The sequence below is a fragment of the Lotus japonicus genome, chromosome 3 (genome assembly GCF_012489685.1).
Source record: "Lotus japonicus ecotype B-129 chromosome 3, LjGifu_v1.2".
Classification (NCBI taxonomy): Eukaryota; Viridiplantae; Streptophyta; class Magnoliopsida; order Fabales; family Fabaceae; genus Lotus; species Lotus japonicus.
In genome coordinates, this window is record NC_080043.1 from 34,858,340 (window position 1) to 34,877,732 (window position 19,393).

Sequence of the window (19,393 nt, forward strand, 5' to 3'; positions counted from 1 at the left end):
GAATAACATGTTTTGTTAATAAACAATACAACTTATATTTATAGGGCTAGAGTCCTTGGCGGTTATCTTTGCAATTGTTAGAATAAACCCTTTTAGCAGGGCGTCCGTGTGGACAGGTATCCCTATACCGCTTTTCCTTGACTTGATGATCTTGGTCCTCTTATAGCCGAGCAGACACTATCAGGCAAGGTGGTCCTTCTCGAGCCGTTCTGCCCAGTCTGGTAACGGATGCTTGGATATGTGCCTTTGGTTGACCAAGACACCCTTAGATCGGGCGGTTGAGAAGTAGTCTGAAACAAGGCCAATTCGTCCTTGAGCTCACTTATGTTAGTTAGACTTCACAAAAATGATGTGACACGTTAAGTGACATCTGAAGTCCCAACTGCCATCCTATGTGGCTTTAGTTCCTCCCCCTCAATGTTTCGTCCTTCAATTTGGCCCCTACGTCTACTTTCACTCTCTCCCCCACAATTCCTGCCCACCTCCCCACCCACTTACCTCCCCCTTGCTTGGTCATGGCACAAGCTAGAGCTTGATCTCAAAGGGCTCGAGTGACATCATAAGAAAACCCTAGAAAAGCCATAGAAGAATTTTTTTCTAAGCATGTGTATAATGTGAGCTCAAAACGGCCATGAGACTAGTTTTTTGGCTGACCCATCGAACCAACAGGTCCAAGATAGGTTTGATAACATGGAGAAGTGCCCTATTTATCCTCATTTGCTTTCTTCTCTTTAAGACATCCAAATAAGAGAAGCAATGCCCACCCGCTCCAACATTATTTTGTATATCAAAATAATTGTCATGACCCTTTGTGACAGCACCTGAACTGCAAGGCTAACCTTGTCTCAAAAGTGGCAATCCAAATTGCAGTGACATCCAAATCAAGTGATAGGAAAGTAGGAATATTTGTCACTCATCATTTCTCTTCTAAGTCGAATTTTCTTGATTGTTCATGGAGACCATGTCTAAAGGAAAGCTGCATCTCAAAACTCTCCAAACAATGCACAAAATAAGTTGCACAGAACAGAAGTGCAATTAGTATACCAAATATGGCGACAAAAGACATTTTGGCAAAGTGACAAAGTTTGATACTGCAAACAGACACAGCTTGCAACCAGAATTTGTGGAAAAAAAAAGTGGAAGCAAAACAGACAGAGCTTTATTGTAGCTGCTACTTCAATTTGTTTTGATAAAATCTACCAATCCTAAACTACTTATAATCCTCGGCATCAGATGCAGAGAAAGGATGGCTCACTAAGAACAATTCAGCATCGCTTCTCAAAGGTTTTGCATCAGAATCAGGATCACCATCGTTATTTCCTCTCCTGCTAAGAAACTGCACACTTCTTCCAACATCTACCCAAGTTAGTCCAACATCTACCCAATTTTTTGCCTTTAATCAATTCCCTTATGTTAATAGGTGTGAAGAAACTCGCATTGTTTTTCCAATCTGTATAAACTTACAGATTGAAGATTTAAGCTTGAATTATGAAGGCTTTAAGTGGGCATGAAATTTTGACATTGTCACTAGAAAAAAAAAATTATGCATATTATATGGCTTTTCTACTGTGGATCAAGAAAAACATCATTCACAAGGTAAAAAAGCTTCTTTATTAGTTTTAGCAAAAAAGAGCATATCATAAATAACATGTCCTAAATGTAATTTGTAAACTGTTTATATTATATGGTTCACTGTGGACCAAGTTTTAACATGTTCACTATTAAACTGTTTATATTATATGGAAAATCTTTTAAGAATCTTTCAACAACGTTCAAGTAAGAGTACACAACTATTGTCTCTCTTTCTTTTGAAACCTACAAACGGCCGGAACTTAAACTTCTTGTTCTCATTGTCATTTACTGCTATACTTATTTAGTTACACAGGTAGTTTCATCATTAGAAAGAATTCACAGAAAACACTTGTTGAAGATGCTTTTATGACTTCTGGCTCTGCCTGTGAGAAAAACTCATGCTGTGGCACAATTCAAAATAATAAAGATGAGGAGAAACTCACTCGTCATAATTTGAACTCTTCGCTCAAAAGACTAAACTCATTTAGAATTAAAAAAGGTGAATTGGTGTATATGTTTCACCCTACAATTTAGTCCCTACCTCCATTTTACGCTCCCCCCACCATACTCTCACCCATTCCCACCCACCCTTCCCCCAACCCCCTACCTCCCGTCCCCACCCTGAACCCTCACCTATGACAGATGATACATCATTAAACTCATTAGTGAGGGAAGGGATTCTAAGTCAATGAAGAAATAACATGGATCTATGAAACAAGAAATTAAAAGTATTTCAGTAGATAGCTTAAAAACAATGCAAGATAGGAATGTTCATATAATAAAGAGCATGTAGCTTTTGGGGATAAAATCAACTTAAGGGACCAATGCACAGAGTCCAACACCGAGCTATGTCCAATAGTGTCATGGTGAGTAAGAAATTGGTAGAAGGTGCTTCCTGGGAAAGAGGAGGGGAGTATTGATGAGGAGGCTTATGGGGATCATGATGCCTTAAATTAACCAAGTTCAGAATGTTTGGAAGAGATACTTCCCCTGACAGTGTCGAGGAGTAATAGGCGAAAAGGAATTTTCAATTTTGGAAAGCAGTCATTTATCTGTCAGGCATTTTATCAAGCACATTACAGGGAAGGGTGGGGAGGTGAGTCGTGTGGGTGAGGGTTCAGGGTGGGGACGGGAGGTAGGGGGTTGGGAATGGGTGAGAGTATGGTGGGGGGAGCGTAAAATGGAGGTAGGGACTAAATTGTAGGGTGAAACATATACACCAATCCACGTTCTGGGTTTTAAAACCTAGAACCTTTTATTGCAGAAACTGCCCAGTAGAGTAACAGAATGCAGAACACACATCAAATTTAACAAGTCTCAAATCTCAAATACAACAGACAAATCAAATTTAACAAGTCTCAAGTCTCAAATCTCAAACACAACACACATCAAGTTTAACAAGTCTCAAATCTCAAACATAACTCACAAAAATACAAGCAGTCTCAAGAAAAAATACGAAAAATACAAACCAAAAATAATCCTCAAACCATATTCTGAAGTAAAACAAAGTAGCTAATAAACTCTCGACCTTGACACTGGTCCTCCCATGTTGTCCAAAGCTTCCAACTTCCAAGTCATTCTTAGTCAAACATATATGATATCTCACTTTCCAAGTAAAATGAGAAGCACTGCAAGATATGCAGAAGAAAATAGTCAAATCTCACTAAATTTATCACCAACAAGGAAGTTTAGATAATGAGAATTTTTCAAATGCCTAATCCACGCTACTATATTGTGCTGCGTAAATTTCAGACTAATAGTTCACTAAAATTCAATCCATATATAATTTGTGTATACAAATCATACCATTTAATTAGTATTATTTAAATATACAAATAAATCTACTCTAGCAAAACTAAGGCGAAAATTGAGAATAGTAGCATCATACGTTTTATTGTTAGTTAAAAAAGCATCATAAAAAACAACTATTCTCTTAAAAGAATAAAAAAAACTAGGTTTTTTATTTTTAAAGATTGTTTTTCTTGCTTTGACAAACTTTGAAATGGATAAATTACATGTATAATTAGCCAAATCTAGTACAAAATTTAAAGTAGTATTACTCAAAACTTTTTTCTATGAAACATAACATCTAAAATTGCACACCTTGTTACTTAAGCAATAGATAACATAACTTTAGGACTACCTTCAAGACATGCAATACACAAGTAAATCAATAGTGGATAATATGTTTTGCAATTTCATAAAAGAGGAAGGTGCATGAAGAGAGAGAGGTAAAATTACAATAGGTTGTTTCCATCGAAAGTAAATCAAATTCCAGCCTTCCATCGAATAAAAAAAACTAGGTTTTTTATTTTTAAAGATTGTTTTTCTTGCTTTGACAAACTTTGAAATGGATAAATTACATGTATAATTAGCCAAATCTAGTACAAAATTTACAGTAGTATTACTCAAACCTTTTTTCTATGAAACATAACATCTAAAATTGCACACCTTGTTACTTAAGCAATAGATAACATAACTTTAGGACTACCTTCAAGACATGCAATACACAAGTAAATCAATAGTGGATAATATGTTTTGCAATTTCATAAAAGAGGAAGGTGCATGAAGAGAGAGAGGAAAAATTACAATAGGTTGTTTCCATCGAAAGTAAATCAAATTCCAGCCTTCAACGATTAGTAGGTCACGGAATAGTGATGATGAGAGTTCATACCTTAAGGAGGTGTAGCTCAGTCAAATTTAAGTTCACACATGCTGGAGCTCCTTGATAATTCAGACAATTTTTTGAGAATTTTGTACTTTCTCCTTGTGCTCAATAAATTATCGGGAGATATAATTATTGTCTCCAAAATAATACATCTTCGTAAGACATACGCAACAAAGTCTTGCTCATCAACAAATCCTTGATATCCTTTATAGTGAATGGAGGCCAGGTTTAATACATGAGAACTCGGTTCAATTGGTGGTTGCCCCCAGCTTTGTAAATTGGATAGTTCCTGCTCCTGGCACCAAGACGGGGCATATAAGATGCATATTTCAAACAATTATATATATATATATATATATATATATATATATACACCAAAGTTAAACATAATTAAACTTGAGAGCTTAACAAACATTTTGATTCAGAATTGTGAGAAGTCGGAGCATATGACATTTCTCAAGTATGTTCACCATAAAACTCAAGTCGAAATAGGGAAAAATGAGCTCTAGCTTATGTAAATAGCTGAATTTTGGAAAATCAAAAGCTGGGGCACGAAGTAGTCCCTGTTTATACATACAACACAACATTATTAGTACAAAACCAAACAACACTGTGTATATATGTGTGAACTGTGATGAAATATAAACTTCATTGTACCTTTGTTGTTGACAAACCTAAGACTAGATGGTTTGTTCCAGAAAGAGCTTGAAGAAGCTTCAGAAGCATATTGTAAAAATAATCTGTGACATAAACATCAAGTTTCGCTTCCACCACTCTGTGCAAGTCACCAAAGGAACAAGCGAAAAAAGAAAAGATATGGGTAATACTAAGATAGTTAAGACAAGCAGTATCAAATTCAAGGTATGTCCCAACGGCGTTTTGAACCACAAAATTCAACCTCTTCAAAGAAGGTGGGAAACGAAGCTTGGTGAACCTTTCGCTAGAGAAAGAGAGATCAATCGTTTCGAGGACAGGGCAACCATGCAAAAGGGTCTCAATGGAATCCACAGAGTCAATGTCGAGCTTCAAGACCTTTAAGGATGGCAAATGAACTAGAGAAAGATTTGGAATGTTGATTCCTTTACAGAGACTGAGGGAGACAAGGTTGTTGCAAGTGAAAAGGGTACGAGGGACAACAAACTCGTGCCCATCGTAAGAGTACAGGGTGAGGCAGAGCTCCTCAAGGTGGGGTCCAATGGAAGCACGAACCCATGTGGAGACAGAGTTGGAGGACAAAAAGTCCACACATGAGTAGGCACATGTGAGACAAAACTTTCGAATGTTCAGACACTTCCGTAGAGTGAAAACGGAATTCACAAAAATGGCAAAGGAATTGAAAGGGACCAGACCATCACAAAGGTTTAGAACTTGGACATCCTCCCAGAGGTGGCGCCACCTGCGACACACGAGGCTCGTCGTTACACTCGTTCTAGTTGGGAGGAATGATAAGATGTGGCATAGCACCGAGTCTGGTAAACTGTTGATCCTATCAACATCTCCTGTGTTTTCTTCTTCTTTCTTTGTTGTCGACTCCATTACCCTTTCCTTTCAGTGGTTTTGTTTCTTAACCAACAACGAAGGATTGCTCTGACAACCTATATATAAAAACACAGAGATTGTATATAAAAAAATTCAAAGGTGAGAACTTTAATATTATGAATCAAATAGAAAGTTCACTTCAGCATTCAAAAGCTTTTAATATGTGTATTCATTCCTCATATAAAAATTAAATGACTATCGATAGTCAACGTTGAACATAGTATAAAGGCTTTAATGTGGCAAAGTTGAGTAAATAGATATTTGACAAACAATAATACGAACAAATTTATAATTTATGTTTCACTACACGTGTACGATTGAGATGCAAAACTTTTCTTCTTTATTAAATGGGACGGTTTTTTAACCAAGAATACATATTGATAAATAAAAGCATTGACCACTTACCTCATTACTGCATGACGGTGAATTTATAGCTCAACGAGTTGTATTTATTTCATTATTTAATATTTTATTTCGTTAGATGTACATATTATTGTTAATGGTTGTGATCCCTTATTTTCAAAGAATGCAAAAAAAAAAATTAATCCTTAATGCTCGAAAATACAAAAAGTTGTGTATGAGTGTTTGTGGAAGGATTTAGATTCCCTCATGTTGAGCTTTCTTGAGATATTGGCATGTTTACATTTTCTGTCTTTTGTTTCAGAATAATATTGACCCCCAACGTTGGCCCAATTAAAGAGGTCCATTGTAACTAAAGGAATTAGGATTCATTTCCACTTTACTTTCTCTTCCATTTCATTTCCACTCCTCATATCTTCCTAGGTTTTTGATTTCTTTATGGGCTTTGTTGTTGTATGGGGTGGTTTTTGCTCGAGTTGTTTTCTTTTGTCTATCGGGGCCTTTTAGTCTTGGTCTTTTTGATGATTTGCTCTTTTTTCTGTAGCAAATCAGATGCGTTTGATCTTTCTTTTTGAGAGGCATGCTTTCAGACCTTGATTTATTAATGTATATTTTTTCTTTCTAAAAAAAGAACTCGGCGATGATCTCATTAGAAGGCTGGAGGAGTGCCTCCACCGCATTCAGGTGCGGGACCAAAGGATCTATCGCCTCTGCAAATCGAAAACGACTCAAGCTCATCCCCTTTCAGACCTCTCGAAAGCTACCGTCGTTCGACGACGCATTTAGGAGTTGGAGCGCTTAGTTCCTCAACAAGACGATAGAGCATGCACAATTAGCCCCAAAGCTAGCTACAACATGGGTCAATCACCAGCGAGAACTAACTCAAGGGAGATGGGGCTTTATCGCACCACACGATGATGAGTATCTCCCCTTCCTGACACCATTCTCCCCAAACCTTGTACCATTCCAGCTACCAACTAAGTTCCAAAAGGAACCTGTGGGGGAACCCTACATGAGGGACATCAACTCGCGTGAGCTCCTCAACGAGCACAAGAACAAGAACGAGGTGAGTTGCCTAAGGGTCAAACACTCAATCATGTGCAAAGCCTTCCGTTGAACCTTCCGTAAAGATGCCCTAACCTGGTTCAAATCCATGGCCCTAAGATTCGTCTTTAGCTCGTGCGACCTTTGCACTTCATGTGTCCATCATTGGATCAACAACACAGACATGTCGAGGACCTCACACTCCTTGGCTCAAATTATACAAGGGGATCGTGAGTCTTTACGCACTTTCCTGTCGAGATTTTTATCATGAAGCCTCTTTGATCTCGAGCCTCCTTCCAAAGAGCATGCTTAACATAAAAGTCAAATCCCTCAAGAAGGGATCACCATTCGTGATTCCTTAAATCGGTTGCTAACCCCAAATGATAGCCAAATTGACCCATGAAGTTCATCAGCAAAAAAGAGCACCTAGGAGAATTTGAGTGAGCCGGAGTTAGGGCCAGCCACAATGGGAAGTCAAAATCAAAGGTTACATACAACAAAAGATTGCAACCATTTTCTCCACGCATTTAATCAACATCTCGCAAGGGACGTTTTTCCTCCTACACTCCCTTGAACGCAAACTCGTAAAAGATCTATGATAAGGTCATGACGGTGAGTACGCTAATGTACCTCGACCAGCCTGAGTAAGCATCATCACGAATCATTGGGCGTACCACAACAGATAAAGCCACACTACTGATGAGTGTATCACCCTCCATGATGAGATTGAGAACCTGGTGAGGATGGGGCAAGTCGGTTGATACGTATGGTCTTAGAGGGGACGATAACTTACAACATCACAAGACTCAGAGGCCGGGTGGAGGAGCACAAAGAGGACAAATGAGATGTCGATCAACTCATGATCGGGGTCAAAGATAACACAATAAAGAAAGGGTACAACATCAGCCCCAAGGCCAAGGAACACGAGGGAATGGAATCTGAATCATAGAATTTGAGGAAGGTCACACAGTCTCCCATGGAGTTCTAGTCCTCATGATAGCAGAAGGATTTCCTCATGGTAGAGCTTCTGCCAATGCTCATAAGAAACACATGAGGGAAGTTATACATATATCTTCCAACTGGTCAATCTAGGCAAGGTACGAAGACTCTCTAGACCTAGTAATCGCATTTAATAACAAGGACTTCAGCCGAATTATGCGCTACCACGATGATCCCAATGTCATTGAGGCGCAGATCGCCAATGGTTCAATTTAAAGATTGTCAACCAAGGCAATTCTGTCAAGATCATTTTCCACCATGCTTTAAAAGGGCGGGACTTGCCAACAAGGATCTAATCCCTTACAAGAGATCTATCAAGCATGGACTCGGATACAGGCATCCGGACACGACACGGCCACATGGGTACCGTGACACAACTAAATTCTAAAAAATAAGACACAGGGAAACCGTGATATATATATATATATATCCCTTGATATTTTTTATGAAGCTCTTGTCATAAAGCTTAAGAAATTGCTTTGATGTTTTTTTTGTAAAAATGATAACTTGTCCACAAAAAGAGTTAATCTATCCACGAGTTTTCACTTCCTTATTGATCATCATCATTAAAAATGTCTTTGACTATAGTTTTTCAAGTGATGAATTAGCAATTTCTTCTATGCTTCACTCTTAGAAATGTATGTTTTTTTTTATATATAAGTGTCATAGAGGTGTCCAGCCAAGAAGAGGTGTCGGCTCAAGTGTCCGAGCCATAAAAAAATACTTTTTTAATCCGACACCGCGAAGAAGTATCTGACACGTGTCGTGTAAGTGTTGTACGAGTGTCGGTGTCCGACACCGGGACACTCCATAAGTGAGAAGTGTCCGTGCTTCATAGCAAGAGATACTTGATAGGATTCTAAGGTGAGCATATCAACCCCTTAGGGGTATAACGAGACTTGGCTACCTCTCAAGGATCGACGCGGCTCGAAGACTATAAGTTGCAATTTTTTGGTAGTCGAGTGCCCTACCACTTCCGACGCGATCTTCAACAACCTGTGTTGGATGTGTTCGGCGCCTACATTTCAATAAAGAGGCTCACGCTCAAATTCTCAGCCTGCAACGAAGACATAATATCCATTCGATGAGAACATGAAGCATTTCAAAATTACCACAACATGATCTTGCAGGTCACTTAGGAATCAAAGAAGTCCAAAGAAGAAAGCACTGTAGCAGAGAGTAATCAAGTCTACCACTATACCTCCATTTAGAAGAGAGGTTGAAGAATATACAATTAGGGGCCACCACTGACAAATACACCCAAGTCGGCTTAAAGTTAGACGATGCCACAAAGAGCCGCTTGATTCAGTTCCTGAGGAATAACATGGACATTTTTCCTAGACTGCAACCAACATCCCTGGGATTGACGAGGACTTTGGTTGTCACAAGCTGTAGATCAACCCTAAGGCCATGCAAATCGCACAAAAGAAAAGAAAGTTGTGTCTATAGCGGAAAAAAGCCATCTAGGAGAATGTGAAGGAATCGATGGAGGTTGGATTCATCAGAGAAGTAGGTTACACCACTTGGATATCCAACGTGGTTTTGGTGAAGAAATCCAGCGAGAAGTGGGCATGTGTCCACACATAAGTGTTGAACCATACACATCAATATTCCTACTCTGTTTATAACAGATCACTCAGTTCCGAGCTGACCAGGACAAGCCTGCTTTCATCACCAAAGACGCTACCTATTGCTACAATTTGAGGCCCATCGGCTTCAAGAATACAGGTGCGACCTATCAAGGTATAAATGATGACATAATCGTGAAGACTCCAGAGCAAAGAGACCACATTGCATGAAATCAACAATGGAATTGTTTCGCAAGAATTGTACATGGGAACCAATTCCTTCTTGTGTGGAATTAGAAAAAGAGACTTCATCCCCTCAAACTCCTTTAGTGGCAGCCATGGACCTCAGTCTCAATGCGGTACATTTGTTTCAAATTATTTAGTCATTTGGTGTTTATCTTTGATAAATTTGTTTCCTGGTTGGAGCTATCTTGTAGGGAAAAAATAGTAGAATCTCGGGTATGGTCGTATAGTCTTGGTTTTGGTTATGAGAGTTTAGGTTAGAGCAAATGTGCTTGGAACATTGGGTCAGAGGCAAGTTTCCCATAGCATGTGGGAGACTCTCATTGGGAACTTTGGGTCCTGTTTGTTAGCGGTTCTGCTTGATGGTCGTTTTAGTCTCTCGTGGGCTCTAAGGGTGCAATTTTTTGGTGTGGTTGAGGGGGTACTTTGGTTGTTTTGAACTTGGAGTTTGTGTTGTGTTTTTGTGTGGCTGGATATATCTGGCTGCTAGAAGTCTTATGTTTTCTTCTATTGGCTTTCCATTCCGGGTGCTTCTGTCGTGTTTTCTTGTATTTTTTGGTACTAATTGGCGAATCTAGGGGGAAGAAAATTTTGCAAACCAAATTTTGCTGCCTCTTATTTGATTGCTTTAGCTGAAGCAGTTTACACAGCCAGGATCTTAGGAAAGAGAAGGGGTATTGTGTCTTGCAGGGGTGTGTATTTGAGTATCCCATATTTTACAGAGGCATCATGGATGGTGGGTTGACCTGATTCTGTCTTTAGTTATTAATAGGGTCAGAATTCCACTTTATCATCAGTATTTATATTGGGGGCCAGATTTGAATTGGAGTTTTTCAGAATTTATGGTGTTGTATTTCCATTGAGAAGGAATGTTTCTCAAGAATCATTCTAATTAAATAAATTTCTCTTGGTGTCAAAAAAATGAATCAAATGAGGCAGCTTTATCATAACACCATCACCAGGTACGTTTCTATTTAGACCTTTAGGACAAGGAACTCAAACAAGCCCTCGAATAGCAATGGTTAGCATTGTTAATTCGTTAAAACTGTTAAGTTCTGACACAGACAAACAATATATATTGTAATTAATAATTGGTGACCAAGCCTACAAATCACTGAATATATTGGGTCTCATAATTATATACCTTCAAAGTTCAAAAGGACTTCAATTTTCATTAAATCATGCAATTTAAAACATTGTAATAAGTAAAATAAGAAATGAATCAGGAACATAAACACATTAGCTGAGCATTGAACTAGCCAGGCAAGAAGGGTATATCATTCTCAATTGCCGTATACAAAGTCTATAAGCTATAAAGAATACCTGAATGCAGACTCCTGCAACTGTAGCACCAGTAATGGTTCTGGCTTCAGCCCCAAGGAAGTGCATCGTTCTTCCCAGCAACTAGATACCACATACTTGTCTTTATATTGAAAGGCACGGGTAATTTAGAATCAAAGCTAAGGAAAGTCGGGGAAGAAAGGAGACACAACCGTACACATTTATTCGCCCATCTACTTATGTAACCGTTCAGTAGCAGTTCAATAGCAATACATAAGAGACAAGTTCAACCAAGAAAAGAGGTAAGAGACAAGTAACTAAAGAACAAACATGTGAATGTGCTGTATTTAATTATATAATATGTTAGAATCAAATGATGTTTACAAACCAGAAAATAATACATCATCACCAATCAGTTATACACTTGATTCACTTTATTCTTTCCAAAGATAGATGGATCATGTTAGCTAAACATATTACTAAAGATGTTAATATGATACTATTTTATAACTAAACCAACCAAATTTCTAACTTAAAATTGACTCCTTATTGTGTTCCGAAAATATGCTAAGAAACTCAAAGCAATGGGGCAACAAGACAATGTTAAGTTAGTCCAAAAGTGAAATAATTATAGATTGTCTTTCCATTAAAGTCAATCATATCACATATTTTGATTTGTTAACTTCATATGATTTGGTATTAACTGTAAGACAACTTTCTGGTGTAGTTGAGAGTTCGTGTACTGAGTACATGTGCTGAAGAAGTATAGGTACTGGCACATTTAAGAGTTTATAACTTTATATAAGCTTAAGTGTATGTTTGGTCTCCCATTTGCAAACGTGCAAGAAAACACACATCTCAACGCATAAATGGAGAACCAATATTTTGTCATGTTAAATCAAACGTTCATCAACTTTGAGTTCAATGGAAATTCAAACATACACTAAATCTGATCCCTGTAGTTTCACTCTAAAGTCCACATAGTTCAAAACTACTTAAAAAGATCCATATAATTCTAAAAAAAGTGAAATGGTCCGTAATCCTATAATTTCAAACATCAGAAAATAGTCCCTGTTAGGTCCTTACAAGGTGATTTGTAATAGGAAAAGGAACCAACTAAAATGGACTGTTTTGGACTGATTGATAACTATCAGTACTTCGTTAAGGAAATTTTAAAACATAGGGACTAAAACGAATTCTAAAATAATCAAATGAGAAATGGATCTTTTGCTTAAAATAAAATTTCAACGAAATGGTCATGAAGCAGTGTAAAATCAGGCATATAAATTTTGCATTTCCATTGAAAAACAAAAAGAAGAAAGTAAACAATATAAAGAGCTACACCTTCTTCAAACTTTTTTTGAAATCTAGTACTAGCTCCACTTCCACCTATACATAGTGGGTCTGGGTTATTTATTGGGGCCAACATAGGACAGGATTTAAACAGGGTATGTTAAAAACAATGTATTGCCGGTATTCCTTAAACACAAAACATAAAATTTAAACCAAGTTTGGCACAAGCCATCTAGGACATATATTTTCTTTTTCTACACAAGATGGTGAATTGGATTTTCATTATCAATACTCCAACCACAGTTACCAATGTTCTTGATTCAATTATCTGATGTGGTAAGAACAGAACCTCTCTTGCATCATTGCAATGTTACGCAAAAACACAATAGAAAATCACTACAACAAGCTCACATTAATTAGCACACCAAAGAACTTCAAATAGTCAGCAAGGAAGTCCACCTTACTTTACTACCAGCTAGCCACCACCGGCCATTAATCAATCAATCGTCGAGTTCTTCTTCCCTTGGACTAGCTTCACCAAACCATCTAGGTGGATCATATCCATACCCGCCTAAAACAAGTATAATAAATCTAATTAATTGCAAAACGTCACACATTCATAAACAGAAAAATGCAGGTTCCTGCGGAATCATTTTAAAACGAGTGGTTGAATAAAATTAATACGAACCGAGGGGATTGCAGCGACAGAGACGCCAGGCAGTGAGGACAGTACCCTTAACAACCCCATATCTCTTATAAGCTTCCATGGAATACTCACTGCAAGTTGGAACGTAACGACAGCTCGTCGGCAAGACGGGTGAAATTTCCCCTGCACAAATAAACCAAAAGCGAATTAAAACTAACAAAACTCACTGCAGAGTAAAAATTAACTAGTAGAACAATAAAACGAGAGCAAAACGGTTACGTTTGTAGAATCTCAACATGGAAAGCGCAACTTTAACTCCTACATCGTTCACTTCGTCATCTGATGATGAAAGATTAACAGTAATTAGAAAGTGGATTGGTAATTAGCTTAGCATGTATAAAACCGAGTGAGGAATTGGACCTTGTAGGGTTTTAGGGTTGGAATCTTGTTGTTGCTTTTTTTCCGAAGCGCGAATGATTTGGGTGCGGTGTCGTCGGGGTTTGAAGGGAGTGGGGAAAGTGGAAGTGTGATGGGTGTTGATTTTGGGATTAGGGTTTCGGAGTTGGAGAGTGGGAGGAAGAGAGTTGAGAGGTGCAAGGAGGAGAGTCGCCATGATAATGGATCACGCGCCACTGCACCGCTTGCGCGTGTTTTTTCAATATTATGAATATTGAATTGTAACTTGTAAGGCGGTGTTAAATTTGATATCCAGTTAATCAATTGACTTAATCCTGAAATTAGTCACTGTCTTTGTTTCGCCGTCTGAACTAGGTCCCTGACCGGAAAAATTTGTGGAATCAATCCCTCTTGTTCAAAAACGTTTGGAGCCAGTCCGAGCTCCGGCGAGGGATGAAGTAGCATGCTAACTGTTTAAATAAAGGTAACGTGGCTAGGGATGGCAACGGGGCGGGTATCCGAACCCGTACCCGAACCCGCAACACTACCCGCGGGTAGTCGACCCGTATCCGTACCCGTTAAGCGTCAAACGGGTACCCGTTTACGGGCCTTAAACGGGTTTGGATACCCGCGGGTACCCGTTAAGCGCCAAACGGGTACCCGTTTACAATTTTTTATTTTTCTAAATTACTGCAAATTAACTTTTTTTTGTTGGAAATTTAAATTGATTTCAGATCTTAAATAACACCCATATAATTGAACATTAATTGAGCGGATGAAGCAAATAAATATGAATTAATTTCAATTAGTTTGAAATATCAAGTTCATTAAAACAATCCAAGATTATAAATATTCTTCTCAAATCGAAACTTAATTACCACCATTATACACCAAACTTTGCTAATATTTTACTAAAAAATAATTATAGAATATTGACTTTGAATGGAGAAGAATGAAACCCTAAAATTTTAATTTGGGCTTAAGTAAATAGTAAGGGCATTTATGTAATTTTACTCTAACGGGTACCCACGGGTAGGGTACGCGGATATCCGCCCCGCCCCGTTTTCGGACGGATATTTAAAATATCTGTTTTTCAAACCCGTGGGTACCCGAACCCGCGGGTTATTATACCCGTGACGGATTTTTATCCGCGGGTACCCGCGGGTTCGGGTTTTTTTTTGCCCCATTGCCATCCCTAAACGTGACACTTAAAAAAATAAAAAATTAATATAACTTAATATAATAAACACATAATTAACCTAATTAGGGTTGCTAAACGAAAAAACCCACCTACACAAACCATAAACCCTGAACCACACAAAACCAAAAGGCAACCCAAAGCCTCAAAGATAACAGCCAGTCGAACAAGCTTGTTCGTATTCGAAAAAGAGAGTGTGGGTACTTACTTAGTAATTGAAGACGAAGAGCCTTGTCCTAAACGGTGACCTTCTCAAACGAACAACACCAGCACAGCATAAGGAAGAAGCAGCGAGAGGAAGAATCAGCGAGAGGAAGAAGATTGATTGCAGGGCTCGAAATGGAAGAAGAAGAAGAAGAAAGAACTAGGGTTCTTCACGGTTGATGAATTGGGAAATTGGGGTTTGATTTGGGAATTAGGAATAGTTGGGAATTGGGGTAAGTGGTTGAGTATGTTAATTGTGTGTAATTAGTTTAGGTTTAGAATTAGGATCAGATTAAGTTTAATTAGGTTAATTATGTGTTTATTATATTAAGTTATATTAATTTTTTATTTTTTTAAGTGCCACGTCACCTTTATTCAAACAGCCAGCATGCCACTTCATCCCTCGCCGGAGCTCGGAGCACCGGTGAGGACTGGCTCCAAACGTTTTTGAACATGATGGATTGATTCCACAAATTTTTCCGGTTAGGGACCTGGTTCAGACGGCGACACAAAGACAGGGACTAATTTGAGGACTAAGCCTAATCAATTTCCCGGTTCATTTTAACGTAGTAAATGTCTATAATGCTTTTGTGTGTTTGTTTACTGGGTTTAACATTCCAAGATTTAAATCTCACAACACATTTAACCACTTAAAGTTATTAAGTTTTTTTTTTCTCCATCGGAAAATTAAAGTTCTAAGTTTCTAATTCTCATGATTCATTTCGATTGAGTTCCGGGAAAATGAAATCCTGGTATGCATTCAATATTTTGAGATTTAAATCTCAGAACATATATGTGGCAACTTGCACTTAAGGTGCTAGTTCGTGGTCTTTTTTCCTGTTTTTTTAAGCTGTTTCGCACTAAAAAACATTTTTAAGCTGTTTTGTACCAAAAAAACATCCCACGACATATAGAGAAAAACAAGTTCTGGATATTTTTATTCCTAGAAATCAATTCGACTCTGTTTCGGGAAAATAAAATCTCGAAATGAATTTTAACATTCTAAGATATGAAACTTAAAAGCATAAATGACAGAATTTAAAATAGCATTCCAGGATATAAAACCCGAAAGCAAACGACAAAATATAAAATAACATTTCGAGATATAAAGTTTGGAAGCATCTACATTTAAACAACAAACTATTACTTCTGAGTTCAATTTCTCGGAACACTACATGAAGATAAATCAATGTTAAGGTTTTGGGATTTAGATCTTGGAATGCAACTAACCTAACGGGTTTTAAAACCTGGAATGACGAAGCTCTGCTCTAATGGTGGAAGCTTCGCCGACAACACTAATAAAAGAGAGTGGGGAAATGAAAAGCGAATAAGAGGATGAAGATGAAGCATACCTTAACAAAGATGAAGATGAAGCTTGATGAAATTCCAAGGAAGAAGAAGATGAATAGCTTAAATGGGGGGGGGGAGAGAGAAAGAGAGTGAGAGTGAGAGTGAAAGAGGGTGGAATAGTGAAATGTGAAGGGGTGGTGTTTGATAAGTGCTAAATTTACTTCATTTCCTTGTCTCGCACTTATCTAGCTTAGAAATGTGAAATAACTTTCAAATTAACCCTCAATTGGAAAACTTTAGTTTGATGAATGTTTTGCGTAGAATTTAAGAGTTAAATATTAAATTTTAATGTAGGAGTGAGTTGATCTATTGAAAAAGGCTTGGTTCTTGATCTAGAAAAGCAAGTGAGGAAGTTGGCTCAAAGTTAGCTTGAGCGGATTGGAAACAGAACAGAAAAAAGGAACTTCGCTCAAAGTTAGCTCAAGCGGTTGTTTTATAGTAGCTTTCTAGTATAGTTCGCTTGAGCGAATTGAAGGCGATTCACAACTACTTCAACTTGAAGCAAAGTTCGCTTGAGCAAACTTAACTTCGCTTAAACAAACCAGGACGACATAACTGATAAAAGACACGAAATCATATATTTTGGGACAGATCTTGCAATTGAAAACAAAAATAGAAAGAGATATATATATATATGTATATGTATATAGAGATAGAGAGAGAGAGAGAGAGAGAGAGAGAGAAATTGGGAAAAGCAACAAAAACTCAAAGAGGAGCAAGAAATGAATAAATCTAGGGTTCTAATACCTTCCATTGGGCTAGAGACACGTAGAGGACGACACTAATTCGTCAATTCTTTAAGTTCTCTTTGTAAGTCTATATAGCATCCATGTATATGGATAGCTAAGCTTTTCTTGTTGAAATTGGTTTTAGCCTTTTGACTTTGATGTATTCACTTTGATCTTTACATATAAATATTTTTTTCTATGCATGGTTTCAATGATATACCTAGTGCTTAGTGCTTATTTTAGTTTGATCACCTAGAACATGAGTTTGGGTTTGATAGTATAGTGAGAACTAGCTATTTGAATTTGATCTAGGTTGATATCATCTAATGAATCTGAGATCTAGAGATAGGATTGGATCATTAGTCAAACCAACATCCATGCTTAATGTTTCTTGCTTTGTTAATCAGTCAAGAGATCGGGGTTAATTTGATAAGACGATAATCTTGATCTATCCAATGCTTGTCATATCCTCCAAATTTCAAGAAGATTGATCATGAGAGGCAAATGATGAAGTTTATTAACATTTTTAGGCATTTGAAGATCACAATGCCATTTTTTGAGGCATTGGAGCAAATTCCCTCTTATGGCAAGTACATGAAAGAGCTTCTGAACAAAAAGAATAAGTTGAAAGCATTGCATGAAGATGAGGTGATTCAGCCTAGTGGACATTGTGGCGCAATTCTGCAACGTTTACCACCTCCAAAGCATAGGAGTTCTAGAAGTATTGTTTTGTTGGTTAAACTTGACAACAATAAATTTTACGTGACAACAATCAATTTGATGCCCCTTTCCTTGTTGAAGAGGTTGGGAGATGTGGAAGTAGAACCAACAGGGATAACGCTTCAACTAGCTGAAAAATCAGTCAAATTGCCTCAAGGAGTTGCAGAGAATGTGGTTGTGATGGTGGAGCACCTGAACTTCCCAATTGAATTTGTGGTTGTAGATGTACCTGAAGACAAAGTGGTCACAATCATTTTAGTGATGTCATTCATTAACACTTCGTGGACTACGTTTAATAAAGATACTGAGATCCTGAAGGTGAGGTACACTTTAAATTTAATGGTAATAATCATCAATGAGGAAAAGTTATGCTTTTACTCATTTAGGATGTTGATTTTGATCTTACAAGTTGTTTGATGAGTATGATTCATCAAATTCTACAAAAAAAAAAATGCATCAAATAACTTTTCTGGTCTTGAAAATGTGAAAAATTAAGTTTCTGAAAATAGAACAAGTGATTTGGATCCTAAAAAAAGTCAAGGAAAAAAATATGAAAAAAGAAGAAAAAGTTTGTTCAAAGGTCATTGAGATTTTTACAACTTGTGAAAAATGTTTTCAAGAGATACTGAAAAAAGAGAAGGAACCAAAGAGGAGTAAAGGAATCACTTTATCCTCTTGTATTTGGCCTCCTTGACAAAGATAAATTCCAGGCGTCAAGCTAATAACGTTAAAGAAGCGCATACTAGAGGCAATCAAGTGTTTGGTTAGATTTTCTAGTTTTTCTAGTAATTTTAGTAAAGTAATATGGTGATTTTGTGTTGTTTTGATTAAGTGTGTGTTTTCATGTGGTTCACAGTTTTTGATTACCATATTGAGTATCTTCACAGGCCTAGATATCAATGAATTAATAAACATGTTTGCCCTTGTGATGTACGGGTAAATTTTTACCGAATCAATTGTTAAATATAATCACTCGGTATTTGATATATATGAAACAATACAATGTATTTTCACTATGTTTTCATCCTTCCGTTCTAAAACTATTGTTGTTTAAAGGGGATAACTATCATATTAGTCCTTGTCTTTGTCTCACCGTCTGAGGTAAGTCCCTCCCCGGAAAATTTATTGTCTAAAGTCCTCGTGTTTGAAAAACGTATGGAGCAGATCCTCGCCGGAGGGCGGAGCTCCGGCGAGTGCCTCAATGGCATGCTGACTGGATTAATGAGCATGACGTGGAATTAAAAAAAAATTAAAAATTAAAAAAAATTACAACTCAGATTATTAAACCTAATTAACATATTCCTAATTAAAACCCTAACTTAATTAATCAAAACAAATTTCCCCCCCAAACTTAACCCAATTCACATCAATTAAACCCAAACCCAAAATCCCCAATCCCTCTCCAGAACTTAACCTAAACCCCGTTCTTCCTCTACCATCGACTTCTCCGCCTCAACCTTGTCTTCCACTGTCGTGTTCCACCGTGTTGTTCGCCGCTCGTGAGGGACCATCATCTTCAAAGTAAGTTAAAGTTATCTCTTCTCCAATCTGTGTTTGTTTTTGTTATTGTTGTTCTGATGTTCC

General features: G+C 37.5%; 1 protein-coding gene across 7 annotated transcripts; it reads right to left on the minus strand.

Moving 5' to 3' along the window:
• Positions 1-2,860: 2,860 nt before the first annotated feature.
• LOC130749692 (UPF0161 protein At3g09310-like) lies at positions 2,861-13,894 on the minus strand. Of its 7 annotated transcripts, none has more exons than XR_009023023.1 (9): positions 13,634-13,894; positions 13,493-13,552; positions 13,256-13,396; positions 13,032-13,138; positions 11,317-11,416; positions 4,898-5,835; positions 4,654-4,803; positions 4,247-4,535; positions 2,861-3,200 (listed from the first exon to the last, which is right to left on the minus strand). XR_009023023.1 is itself a non-coding variant. In XM_057603070.1 (6 exons), exons 3-5 carry the CDS (start codon positions 5,774-5,776, stop codon positions 4,263-4,265), a joined length of 1,302 nt encoding a protein of 433 aa, XP_057459053.1. In that variant the 5' UTR covers positions 5,777-5,835; positions 9,090-9,239; positions 11,317-11,507; the 3' UTR covers positions 2,861-3,200; positions 4,247-4,262. The 7 variants fall into 7 exon arrangements, 3 of the variants coding, with proteins under 3 accessions (XP_057459053.1, XP_057459052.1, XP_057459054.1); XR_009023021.1 differs by having other exon boundaries at positions 11,317-11,507; XR_009023022.1 differs by having other exon boundaries at positions 13,027-13,138.
• Positions 13,895-19,393: the final 5,499 nt, after the last annotated feature.